Below are 12,592 nucleotides of genomic sequence, written 5' to 3' on the forward strand. Positions count from 1 at the left end.
TACACTAACACATACACATACCCCCTGGTTCTAATAGCGTTGCAGGCAATCATACAAAAGGAACAAACAGCCATGTAATGTGGCCGTTCCCTCTCATTGACACTGGGCACTGGAATGCAAAGGGAGGGGAAGAGGGGGCACGGTGTGTGTGTGTGTGTGTGTGTGTGTGTGTGTGTGTGTGTGTGTGTGTGTGTGTGTGTGTGTGTGTGTGTGTGTGTGTGTGTGTGTGTGTGTGTGTGTGTGTGTGTGTGTGTGTGTGCCATCCTGTCAGATTATCTCAATGATTAGCATTACTGAGAACTGACAGCAAGAGGAAGGAACAATAAGTGTCATTTATCCTCCTTTTCTCTCTCTCTCTCTTGCCCACTCACTTTCTTCTTTTTTTTTTTTTTTGCTCTGTTCTTTGCTTTTAATCTCTGACCCCCACCACAACCCCCCCGTCTCCCTCACAGTCTGCCTGCCTCTCCCTTAATGCTTTTATTACCATATAGACCAGACATTTCTCACGGAAATATTGTAGAATACAAAGGGAAAATAGGAGGAATATTTTCTAACACTGGAACATGTACAGGATTACAAACACCTTTCAAATGTGGTTCAGCAGTTAGATTCTGTTAACAATTTATTGGCTGATCAAATGTAATGACGGGGTTGCCATCTCCAAGACCTATAATATAGTTGGGGCGGCAACTGCCAATAATAATGTTTTTCATCCGTAAATCAGAGGTATCCTAGGTTGAGGTTGAGATTGTTTGATATCCATGATTTGAACTCATGATGATGGGAAAAGATGATTGGGGAGAAAAAAAAAAAAAGATAACAAGGTGTAAAAGGAACAGAGGGGACACATGGAGAGAAGATACACTGTGTACTATCTCCTCCTGCGTCTAGCCTTTTTTTTCTGACTGAAAAAAAATAGCACTAACACTACAGAGCATCTCAAGCTATATTTTTCAACTCATGTAAATGTAAAAAACTCAAAACTTCTTGTAATTTCTTGTCATAATCGATCAAAGTTATTATTCTGATTTTAGCATGTAGAGAGGCAGATAAAGGCAGGCCAACAGGCAAAGTCAGTTACGACCAACCGGCATGCAGCCTCCAAAAAGGTATATAAATAAAACAATGTCAGAAGGGAGCATCACTTTTTGTTGAGACTTTTTGTGTCTTGTACATGTTCACAACCTGTGACAACAGTCGCTTTACTTTATGTCCATAAGTCAAGAAGGAGCAACTGTCTCCAGGAAGGATAAAAAGCCCATATTTAATATCCCATTATGATGTGTTTGTCTCAGAAGTCTTCCCAAACTTTTCTGTTTTGGTATATTTTACTTCAGGAGGTGAAGTTCACTGTTAAAAGAAGGAAAAAAATATATATATATTCTCTGAAAAGTTTATATCTCTTTAACCCATCAGTCTGACTCGGAGTTGTGCTCAAATCTCAAGGCGTTTGCCTGTGTGTATATGTTGCTTTGCTGTTGAATCCAAACAGCACTCAGAGGAGTGAGGATGGGTGCGATAAGAGCGTCCTGTTGTGGTTGTGCCTGAGCCAAAATGCTGCTGAGGGGATGAGATCACTGTTTGTTTTTCCACTGAACCATGTAGACTGACTCCAACTTGCTTTGTTGCCTCATTTTAGCTCTCCTTCTTGCCCGTTCTTGCTGCCAGACGTGGAAAGTTTGGGATATTTTCTCTCAAGGATGATGGAATTGAATTTTATGATTATGCCATCTGCTTTGGAATTTTCACAGAAGAACATGTTACCGTCCTTTATTCGTCACACTGCCATTTCCTCACTGGGAAGCTTGCTCTTTGTTGACAAGCATTAAATCACATCTGGAATGAGCAGTGACTATTCTTCTCTGAGCTGAAGCACATTTAACAGTTGTTGAGGGACAAGGTCACGTATGAAATACAGTAGAAGTGGGAATCACGAGAGGCCCCAGAAGAAGATATTATAACAATCCTCAAGTAACGATACAATATTATCATGATACTTAAGTCACAATATAATATTATCAGGACACCTAAGCCACGATACGATATTATTGTAAAACTTCAGTCAAAATAGAATATTATCATGGTACTCAAGTCATATTATAATGTCATTGCTATACTGCATGCTGCCTTTACCTCAACACTATCCACATTTGCAAACTACCCGATACACACAGTATTCAGACAGACACAGACAGAACGTGTTTATCGTGTCTGTTTTGCAGTCACTTACGTTGAGTCCGACGTTGCCAAGACCGGAGACCCTCCAGCTTGCCTGACAGGGTGCCTGGGTTAGATCGGCTTGTGCACAGCTGGTGTGAGGAGGACCTGATTGATACCGTGTAGTTTTAAGTCTCTGCGCAAACATTCCATTAGAATAGCATTACAGTATTACCAAGAACCACTGTTATACTGTAGTAGCCCCATGTTGGGGCTGCATAGCGTCCTGTCTCTCTTTGTGTTGTTTGGTTTTGTTGGTATTATGCTCTCCACTTTTGCTTTCAGGCACTCACAGTGTGTGCAGCTGCCTGCTTCCCCTATCTATATCAGTTTATATGTGTATCTAAAGATTTCAGACTGTGCAGAATGAGCCTTTGTGCCTCCACAGTAATGTGACACCTTTCATAAAGCCAAAAAGAGAACATAGTATATGTAAAAAGACAGCGCAGACTGCTCCTGCACAAAGCAGCTGGTTGAATTAACAATGATGGCCCCGAGCTTTATGGGCCAGACACTTTTGATTTCTCTCTGTCTCCCCGCCTGTCTTCCTGTGTGTGTGTGTGTGTCTGTCTGTCTGTCTGTCTGTCTGTCTGTCTAGCTAGCTTTGAATCTGACAGCTAAATTTAAAGGAGTCAGCTGCTTTGATTCAGACGTCAGGGATTCGATTGGTACCTGCTTCTCTCATTTCTCCCTTTCTGTCTGAGTGATGGCAGTTATCTGTTGGTGCGTTTGGCAGACTGACACCTCTGATTGGTCAAGCCCAACCTGTCACTCATTACACCGTCATGGACACTGCAGCTCAGAGGCAATTGTCGGAGCAGTGACAGAGCCTCAGGCTATTATTACCATGGTGACACAGAGCTTTAGCTCTTAGTGAGACACATCTCTACTCAACAGCTTTAACACACTCAATTTTTTTTTTTTTTATTAATTAAACGTTACCTGTAGCTTCGTGGCACCAACAGTCTAGTTTCATTAGTGCGGTGGCATTATGTCGACCTCAGTATCTTTCACTTCGCCTGCAACTTTCTCAATGTCTTGGACTACAGCAATGTGACATACTTTATGTTTCACTTTGCTTCAGTAAAAACTTTTTATTTCATCTTTTCAACACAATGAAGTGGTGAAAATTTGACTCGCACTGGACACAAGGAGTAATTGGTAAATAATTGGAAGGGCAGAGGGAAATAACTGGCCTGCCCTCATCTTCCACCTTAAAAAGTCAAAATTGTGACTATTGTGTGTGTTTTTGAGTGTCAAACTGTTTTATGTACAGTGGGACACGGTGCTATATTTGATCAATGTTTGACCTTCTGCAGTGTCCCCGAGAAAGATGATAAATCCATAACTGCAGGACCATTCTTTGGTTAAGTATGAGAAAAACAAACATGTAAATCTTTTGCAGATCATTTCGTTTTACTGCTTTCGTTTGTTTTTGCGACTGTGGTAAATGTGCTGCAACTTGAAAGAATCGAAATAAAGTGCAGAGAAAAGAGTCCGGGCATGTGAGGCGACAGCTTGAAAAGTAAAAAACCCAGTTTCCTTAAGAAGATTACTTTTAAATGAACAAATCACTTGCGTGGCACTGTGCTGTTTCCCAACTTTCCTGGCAATCTTTACTGCACTGTCATGATAAATAATAATGAAATATGGTAAGAATGAAGTAGCATGAAAGGAATCCATGGTCTCTCATAAGCTTCTGCATTCAATGCTGCTAGTTTGTGGAGAGGTCTGAGGCGAGTTAAGCACACTCAGAGGGACAGGTCACATGCAAATAGGAGTAATCATTTTGAGTTTTACTCTATTATATATGTAACTCTTTCGGGGAAAACCCACATGCTTGATCTGTATGGTCATTTTGATTGCAGGCTGTGTGTCTTTTTTTCTGTTATTCTGTGCTCAGGCTCTCACAACCTGCATTAGGATGTGAAACTGACATTACAATGAGCAGAATAGATGGATAAGAAGAGATGAAAAAAGGAGAAATTGGATGGAAATTGTAAAAAAATAAATAAATAAATAAAAAAGGCAGGGATTTTGGGAAAAAAAAAAAAAAAGGAACGAGAGACAAGTTGAAGGGGAAGGCTGGGCATTGAAAGGAATTCGCTCTCCTGCTAAGAGGTCATAGCCGTCTCTTAGAAAACTAATAAATAAAAATGTTCACGCTGCAGTTAGAGTCTCACAAACTTGTTTTATTATATAACGATGAAAAAATTCCACTTCAAAACTATGATCACAACAAATATCAAGTACTGAGTAAATGTATTTGAGCATATTTTGTTGTCTGAGTGACTCCGTGGTCATTTTATAACATCAACAAACTTTATCACCAGTCGATCCAATTTTGTCAGAAGTGCTCGAGGTGAGATTGTGTTTTTTACCTGTGAAGCTTCTCGAGAATTTGGTTTGATTTCCTGTGAAACATAAGATGTTATTCCTGCAGCTTTGAGTGAGATTTGTGATGTCAGGTGGCTAAGTGAGTGCGTGGGCGTGAGAGGCAGGCCGCGGGGTAATCTTAAGTGTCCAGGTATAATGGTCGTCTTCCTGTGTCTGACCTTCAGAGCTACGGAGGTCAACGCAAACCTTTCAACATCTCCTTCACCTCATGGCTGTCTTCAGTCCTTTTAAAGGATAATTCTGGATTATTACTGCTTGGTTCGGCAAGTATTTCTGTTGTTTATAATAATAATAAAAAAAAAGTACTCACAGGGCTAATTAGTGCTCAAAGTACATGACAAAGTCATTAAGCGGGTGAACCGAAAGGAAGAGAAAAGCGTGAATTAACAGATAATGTATCCATTCTAACTTGTTCACATGTTTTTTTCTCTTTCCCTCTCTATCACTTATCAACTCCTGATGCTCTCATAAGGTATTAATCCTGCTTTAGTTCATTCATCGCTCACAAACTGCTGTTTCCAATTGGCTCAGAGACATTCCTGGAATGCCAGGGCATCATTGTGTGTGTGTGTGTGTGTGTGTGTGTGTGTGTGTGTGTGTGTGTGTGTGTGTGTGTGTGTGTGTGTGTGTGTGTGTGTGTGTGTGTGTGTGTGTGTGTGTGTGTGTGTGTGTGTGTGTGTGTGAACACACTCGCTGCCCCCAATCCAGAGAGAGAGAGAGAGAGAACGGGGAGATGAGAAAAAAAGAGGGATACAGAGGAAGACTCTTGTTGTGCATGTGTTTCAATTCTTATAGTTTGAGTCAGTAAGTTAATTTTAGAGATTGTATAAAGTAGAGTGGAAGTTCTGTATAATCAAATAGCTTTGCAATAAAGGGCACACCCACACACAAATGCACATGCATGCAAAACCACACCAGTAATTGCTCTTTATGTTATTGTTTTTCTTTTCTTTCTTTTTTTTTTACTTTGTTTTTAACTTCAGACCCAGACGTTTTCAAAGATATCTTTTTTTTTTTTTTAAAGTAAAATATATATTTTTAAGGATTAAAAAAAGAAGATCGTTAGTGGGTTAGTAATAATAACTCGGTGCTCAGACACACAGATACTTTTTAAGAGACACACAAGTAAACATACTATACAGACAAATATGTACTTTTTAAAATTCTATTACATTTACATATAAAAAAAAATGCATATTCACATTGCACACGCTTTTATTCACATGAATCACATACCCACTCACATGCCCATCTACGCACTTCAGTATAACTTCGGAGCGGCGGATAAAAATATTACACCACAATTACATTAGTGTTAGCCACGACAGCTGGTCTGGACAAAAAGGCACCGCAGCGTCTCTATTACTTTGTCCTACCGTTTTATTTACATTCCTGTCTCTCCCATGACACATGACCAAGCTAATCTAAAATGCAGCGAGTCCAGCGTTGGCTGGCTGAGTCAAGCAGAGACCAAAGCCATCTGCCTAAACGAGTTATGCCATTCGGAGCGGCACTGACTCCAAGCAGATCCAGTTCTTCCTAGTTGGATTTCTAATATGGAAAACGTGACAGGCAGATACGTGGATAGATAGATAGACGGGTGGATTTTTTTTTTTACCCTTGGTTTGTTTTTCTCACTGAACTGTGTTAGCAGAAGTTTGTAGTTTGTCAAATTGATTCCATGAAAACCATAATTTAATTTATGATAACATGAATAAAGAGTCTGGCCCAGAAAGGTCGGTGAGGTTGTGACTTTGTATTTTTGTGAAGGCCATAAACCCTGATTTTTATCACAAAGTCAATGACAGGAGAAATTGCAACAGGGGAGGAAACTGCAGGGCAGGATAATGTTGACACACACAAACACACACACACACACACACACACACACACACACACACACACACACACACACACACACACACACACACACACACACACACACACACACACACACACACACACAAAGCAACAGGGAGGCTACCAACACAACCAAATAGCAATTACTACAGTGTCTGCAGCCTAGCAACCAGGCTACTGGATGTCATTGCCCCTCATCAAATTTCTGTGTGTGTGTGTGTGTGTGTGTGTGTGTGTGTGTGTGTGTGTGTGTGTGTGTGTGTGTGTGTGTGTGTGTGTGTGTGTGTGTGTGTGTGTGTGTGTGTGTGTGTGTGTGTGAGACCCAGAATTTTTGTGTGACAGGTTTAGAAGAGCGGCACAGAAGAAGAAAGAGTATGGAGGGTGAGAAAGAATTACAAAATTATGTTGGCTCCCCTTATCGTCTTTATTAAGAAAAAACAATAATAATTTAAAAAAAAAGGTCACATCAAAAAAGTACAATGTTCGATGGTTGTAGTAAATGCTGTTTCATGTTCTTGTCATGTGTCTGGTAATGGTATGTTTTATATTAAATATATCCTTTTATTTTTATTTTCTTATTTCCTTAAGATCTATTTATTTTTCTGCTCAAACATGAAATATGTGCACATAAATACAATCAATCAAACATGGCATGGGGAGACTCACGAACAGCTCCAACCAGATAAAACACAGATGCGTGGTTGCAGTGTACCTCTCCAGCTGCCTCCCGATTAAACACCAAGGGTGAGGAAGGTGTTGGTGGAGGCCGACAATCTTCTCAACCTTGAAAGCTAATAAAATCATTGAGCACTTGTTCCACTCAGAAATACATGTCCCAAGCTAAAGATGCTCCAACTGCAATTTCACTGTGACTTATCAAGTAAAAAAAAGCGACCTTAAGAGACATACTTTTTTTCAAATGAAAGTCTGGAATACAACCAAACCATTAATTATATTGTGGTCAGATTTTTAAATGCATTTTTGACATAATAATGGACAGAATGATTAATGATGAACTACTGAGTTAATTACATATACAAAAACCCTTTTTTTCCCTTCCTTTTCATTTGTATTTTTTGACTTCATTATCATTTATGAACCTTCATCTGTTTGGAGTGTGCACACATGCAGGTGTATGTTGAGGCTAACAAAGAGCATCTTTAAAATCACATTTTATTTAGCAATTCAAACCAGACGATGAAAGCACACTAATTCAAATAGCATTTATTCATGAGCGGTGTCCTGTGTTCCAGTGGCTCAGGTGATCTGTCACACTGTGGTCCATCAAAATAAGAGCAACCTGCACGATGTAATTTTAATTTTAATTATTGTTTTATTTGCTTTAATATTCATACCCTCTTTGTTCTGTGTTATATTTTCCTACAGGTGTGCTATCTCTTGTTCTCTCCTCTTCTTTCTGTTTTTTAGTAGATGCACTGAAAGCTATTCATGTCCTAATATTATTGAAGCTACTGTGTGGCAGCTCTTTGTGCATCTGCATGCATACGTGTTGTGCGTGTGAATTCATTTTTTTTTTTAAGGGCACATTATTAACATCTGATGAAAGAATGCTGTCCCCTCCATTTTTCATGTGTTGCCCTTCATCTTTTCAGATATTTTCCCTTTACTTCGACTTATCTCACGTCAACCCTTTCTTCTTTCATCCTTCTTCCAGTTCCTCTCCCCTCGATGTAACTTTTCTCTCCTCACATGTCCTCGCTTCCTTTCCTCTAAGGTGCCAACTGTGACCCTCGTCTTTCCTCTGGCATTACTTACAATGCCATCAAACCAACAGATCATTTTGGTTTCAGTTTCCTCTTTAGCCAGCTCTAACCACCAGGATTAAATATTGAAATGCAGCCAAGCAGTTCATCTAATAGCAGCTAAATGCTAGTTCTATAAGAACACTGCATAAACGTGTTTCTTTTCACTCCTGCTGCTGGACGGAAGCCACCAGTGTGTTTATTGAGTGTGTTAAACAGAGGGCACAAAAACAATGTTAATTTCTTGGTAAAATAATTAAAGCTGCAGATATTTTGGCGGGTGAGGTATTCACATGCTGAGGTTACGTCCGGTCAGTGCAGAACAACAGTGTGCGGTTTGAAACAACACTCCTCTTTAAAAAGTCGTGCACGACACAAGTAAGAGTTCCAACATGTGAGAGCACTATTTGTTGGTGTTCTGAGGGAAGTAAGTCATTTCGACCACAAAACGTGGTTAACGTTCAAACTGACCAGAATTTTCAAGCAATCCAGGGCTTGTAAATTTCAATCCCGTGGACTTTGAGGTAGCGTTTACTGTGGAAAGAGCATTGCATCAGTATCAGTCCAGATTGTTTTATTTGTCCTTGCTTCTTTTTGCTGTATTTGGCTATATAACCAGCGGACATTCAGGTGTCACCCCATCCTAATGTGGACTAAGTTTAGTATCGATTAGTTCGGAGAACGTTCTTCCTCCTAAAAAAATACATCTCAGTCCGCTTGGAGGAACTCTCCAGTAAGTGCCTCAGTGGTAGTTTGATTGACACCACTCAGGCTTGGCAACATTAACTAAATCAAAGGAGTAAAAAATCCAGAGTTCAAACAACCCACTCCAAACACAGCTGGCATTAACACACACCAATGCTCATCTTCCTCAAACCTCTTTTCCTCCACCAATGTGCACTTTTTTTGTTGTGTGTCCTTTTCTCTAACAGAGTCATCTTTAGTTGTCATCTTCTCCGAAGTTTTTGATGAGCTGGTTTGATTGATTGTGGCTGATTCTACAAAGCCCACATTAGCGCCATTTCTCTGTGTGTGTGTGTGTGTGTGTGTGTGTGTGTGTGTGTGTGTGTGTGTGTGTGTGTGTGTGTGTGTGTGTGTGTGTGTGTGTGTGTGTGTGTGTGTGTGTGTGTGTGTGTGTGTTCGACATTGTGTTCTCATGACTTTGACTGAAGCGCTCAGATGAGGAGCCAATTGATTGAGATGGCCCCAATTAGTCTTGGTGATTAATTGAGTGTGATTGGATGTCGTCCCTGGCACCTCATCGTTACACGTTATTGACAGGCCAATTAATTACTGTGGTGACCACTTACACACAGCTGATTGTCTGTGACAGTGAAACGACCCCATAGCAACCAATCAAGCATACATATCGCTTGTGTGTGTGTGTGTGTGTGTGTGTGTGTGTGTGTGTGTGTGTGTGTGTGTGTGTGTGTGTGTGTGTGTGTGTGTGTGTGTGTGTGTGTGTGTGTGTGTGTGTGTGTGTGTGTTTGAGCAAATACACTTTGAAGTAGGATGTTACAAAGATGTTGAGATATCACAGTTACAAATTACAAAATAGTCTGACACGATTCTGCTACAGTATGCAAAAATTAACGATCAAAAACATACAGGGAAAGGATCACTCAAATTAATGTCAAGCTTTTCACATACAAATAATTCATTAATTCAAAAGGGGAAAATTCAGCATCCAGAGTAAGGCAGCTCAGACAGAGATGGAAAAGGACAACCTACACAGGAACAATATAAATGACAGTAACTGTGGCTGCAGATTGATTACCTCAGCAATTATCAGCAGTGAGAGAAATACTCGAGATAATACAATGGATAAATGCACTCTATACAGTTTTTTTTTTTTTTCTCTCTCTCTGGAGCTGCAGACCTCTTCTTTTTGGAGAAAACAAACTGCAGAATCAGAAGTGGTACTTAGCTGTGATGGATGAAATCGCCTTGCCTCTTCTTTTTTGATCAGGCAATACTTGTTTGTGATTATCTTTTAGGGATTTTCAGTTACGTCAGCAGTACAACGTTTATTCAAAATTAGTGCCAAGGGTGACCATAGCAATATTACTCATTGTCTCTGTAACATTAATGGTTTACTCATTATCTTACTAATATTATAAACCAAATGCTAATAGTGAAAGGACTTTCATGAAACAAATAAAGTTTATGTAAAATACAGTCCTGTGTGAAGGTCTTTAGGTCTGAATCCATTGTTATACCATCAGGAAGGCTTCTGGGTCTGAGATTCCTTCTGCAGCATGAGACAGCTAATCTGAACATACAGCCAGCGTATTAAATAATTTCTTTCTGGAGTCGAGCAACAGATAGGTTGACCCTCACGCAGCCCTCATCTCAACCTCGAGTCAAAGCGTAAGTGTATTTAAGAGAACTGGTGCTGCTTTCAAGTCAAAGGGTGGTCACACCAGTTATTGATCTGCAGCCCATGCAGTTTTTCCATGTCTGCACTGAATGGGTTAATACCTCTTAGACCCATCAAATTTATTCAACTCTGATGTACATTAATGACTATAAATGGACTTGTTTGAATATGAGTGTTATCAGAAAATCTATCATATATCTCTGACTGCCTATTAAACAATATTTAATACTCCAATAGCAGCACCATATATTGTTAACAAATATACTGCTGTTGACTGAATAAGGTGCCATGAAATGAAAAAAAGCTGTAAATTTAATACAGATATAATATGAATGAAAGTAAAGGAGGATGATTAGTGCAGCAGAAAACGCAAAGCTCTAATGTGGGAAATCATTTTTGAGTAGCATTTGGCATTGGTTTAGTTGAGAGACACTGTACTTGAAAGCATTAGAGATAACAAGGGTGAAAGGGTAAAAAGCTGTGGGGAGAAGGAGGGAGTGGTAGACGAATGCATGCTTGACTTACTGTGAAGAAAAGACTCTAATCTGGGAGGAGGCCAGAGTTGGTGTAACATCGCTTTTTCTGGCCAACCTCTTTTATTCATCCTTTGCTTCACCACTTCAGTATCCTTCCTTCCTGCACACAGCATCTTTCCTCCCTGTTTTCGGGCTCTGTCACTTTTTTTTGCTTCCTCAAATCTCTTTAGTTTAATCTCCAACACTTTTGCTCTATTTTCTTTTTTTAAGGATTGATTTCATAAATGTTCCAAAGGCGTTTTAAGTCTGCTATTTTCTCGAAACCTATAATCCTGACAGTGACGGGAAAAACTGCAATTCACTGCAAATTATTTTTATTTTTTTTAAACATGAGCCATTTTAAAAGGATTCCCAAGTCATAACATAACACAAGCTGCAGCCGTCATTAAATACAAATTGGAGACAGCGAACAATAAGTATATTCATGCAAAATGACTGAGTACGGTCTCTCAAAACAAACTGATTCAACAACACGTCCAGCGTCAGAGCTTGAGTTTTCTGAAATATATAAAATGTTGTGTCTGACTGCATGTTTCATGTAAAAGTAATTTTGAATACCATCCATCCTCATCAAATTTTAATGTATGTGTTATTAAAAATTAAAGTACCAAAAAAAAAAATAGCTCTGGCAACCACAACTAAACAAATGTAAAGCATATCTAATAAAAAAAAAAGTAGCAAAGATACGACTTCATTTAAACTGAGCAGCGGTGGCATTTTTTAATGAAACATGATCAAGAATGAATTATGCAATAAGGTAATTAGGAACAGCTGCTTAGCATTTGATGAATGTAATGTGTATTGCTCTGATTTTTGGTCTCTCTGGTATGTTTTTTCTCCATATCTCAGCATTAATGATACTGTACATGGTATTGAACTGTTTTGTTTTTTTCCCCTCTCTCCTGTTGTTTACTCTCTCTGTAGTTCCACCTCGGGAGCCCACAGTCACCTGTCGGTCCAACACCTACCCCAAAGGCTTCTACTGCAGCTGGCACCAGCTGCATCTGACGTACATCCCCACCACCTTTGAAGTGGACGTACAGTAAGTGCATTTGTGTCTGGATCTGAAGTTTGGTGTTTTTACTTTGACAGATTAATTTAATTTGTTGTTCATCACAACATTTTGCTCTAAACCAAACGGCAGTCTGAGCAATTTTTGACATTCTTTGTTCAATAATGTGAGAAATTAAACATGCCTGTGTGCGCATAAGTTAGAAAACAGATTGTTTTTCACACAAACTTCTCTATTATGGAAAAAATATAACCCCAATCTTCTGAGTAATTCACTGTAAAACTTCAGCGCATATAAGAGAAAAACATCACATTTAAGAGACTTTAGTTATCAAAATTCAAACAGAAAGAATAGTACAAGTGAAAAATGGCACAGTGAGACAATAAGAAGGATGCTTTTAAGAAAAATGTATTTTGGTTTTACTCCT

At 39.3% G+C, this 12,592-nt stretch overlaps 1 protein-coding gene across 3 annotated transcripts in view; it reads left to right on the plus strand.

Moving 5' to 3' along the window:
• Window positions 1-12,592, plus strand: part of cntfr (ciliary neurotrophic factor receptor) — a 231,180-nt gene that overhangs the window by 180,189 nt on the left and 38,399 nt on the right. For all 3 annotated transcript variants that reach the window (XM_069704998.1, XM_069704989.1, XM_069705007.1), the window contains one exon: window positions 12,078-12,195. In XM_069704998.1, coding sequence (XP_069561099.1) covers window positions 12,078-12,195 — 118 coding nt within the window. The remainder of the gene's footprint in view (window positions 1-12,077; window positions 12,196-12,592) is intronic.

Source organism: Brachyistius frenatus, unplaced genomic scaffold (assembly GCF_029030835.1).
Source record: "Brachyistius frenatus isolate BFR_SWC_R1_liver_20210118 unplaced genomic scaffold, ASM2903083v1 Contig_3, whole genome shotgun sequence".
NCBI lineage: Eukaryota > Metazoa > Chordata > Actinopteri > Embiotocidae > Brachyistius > Brachyistius frenatus.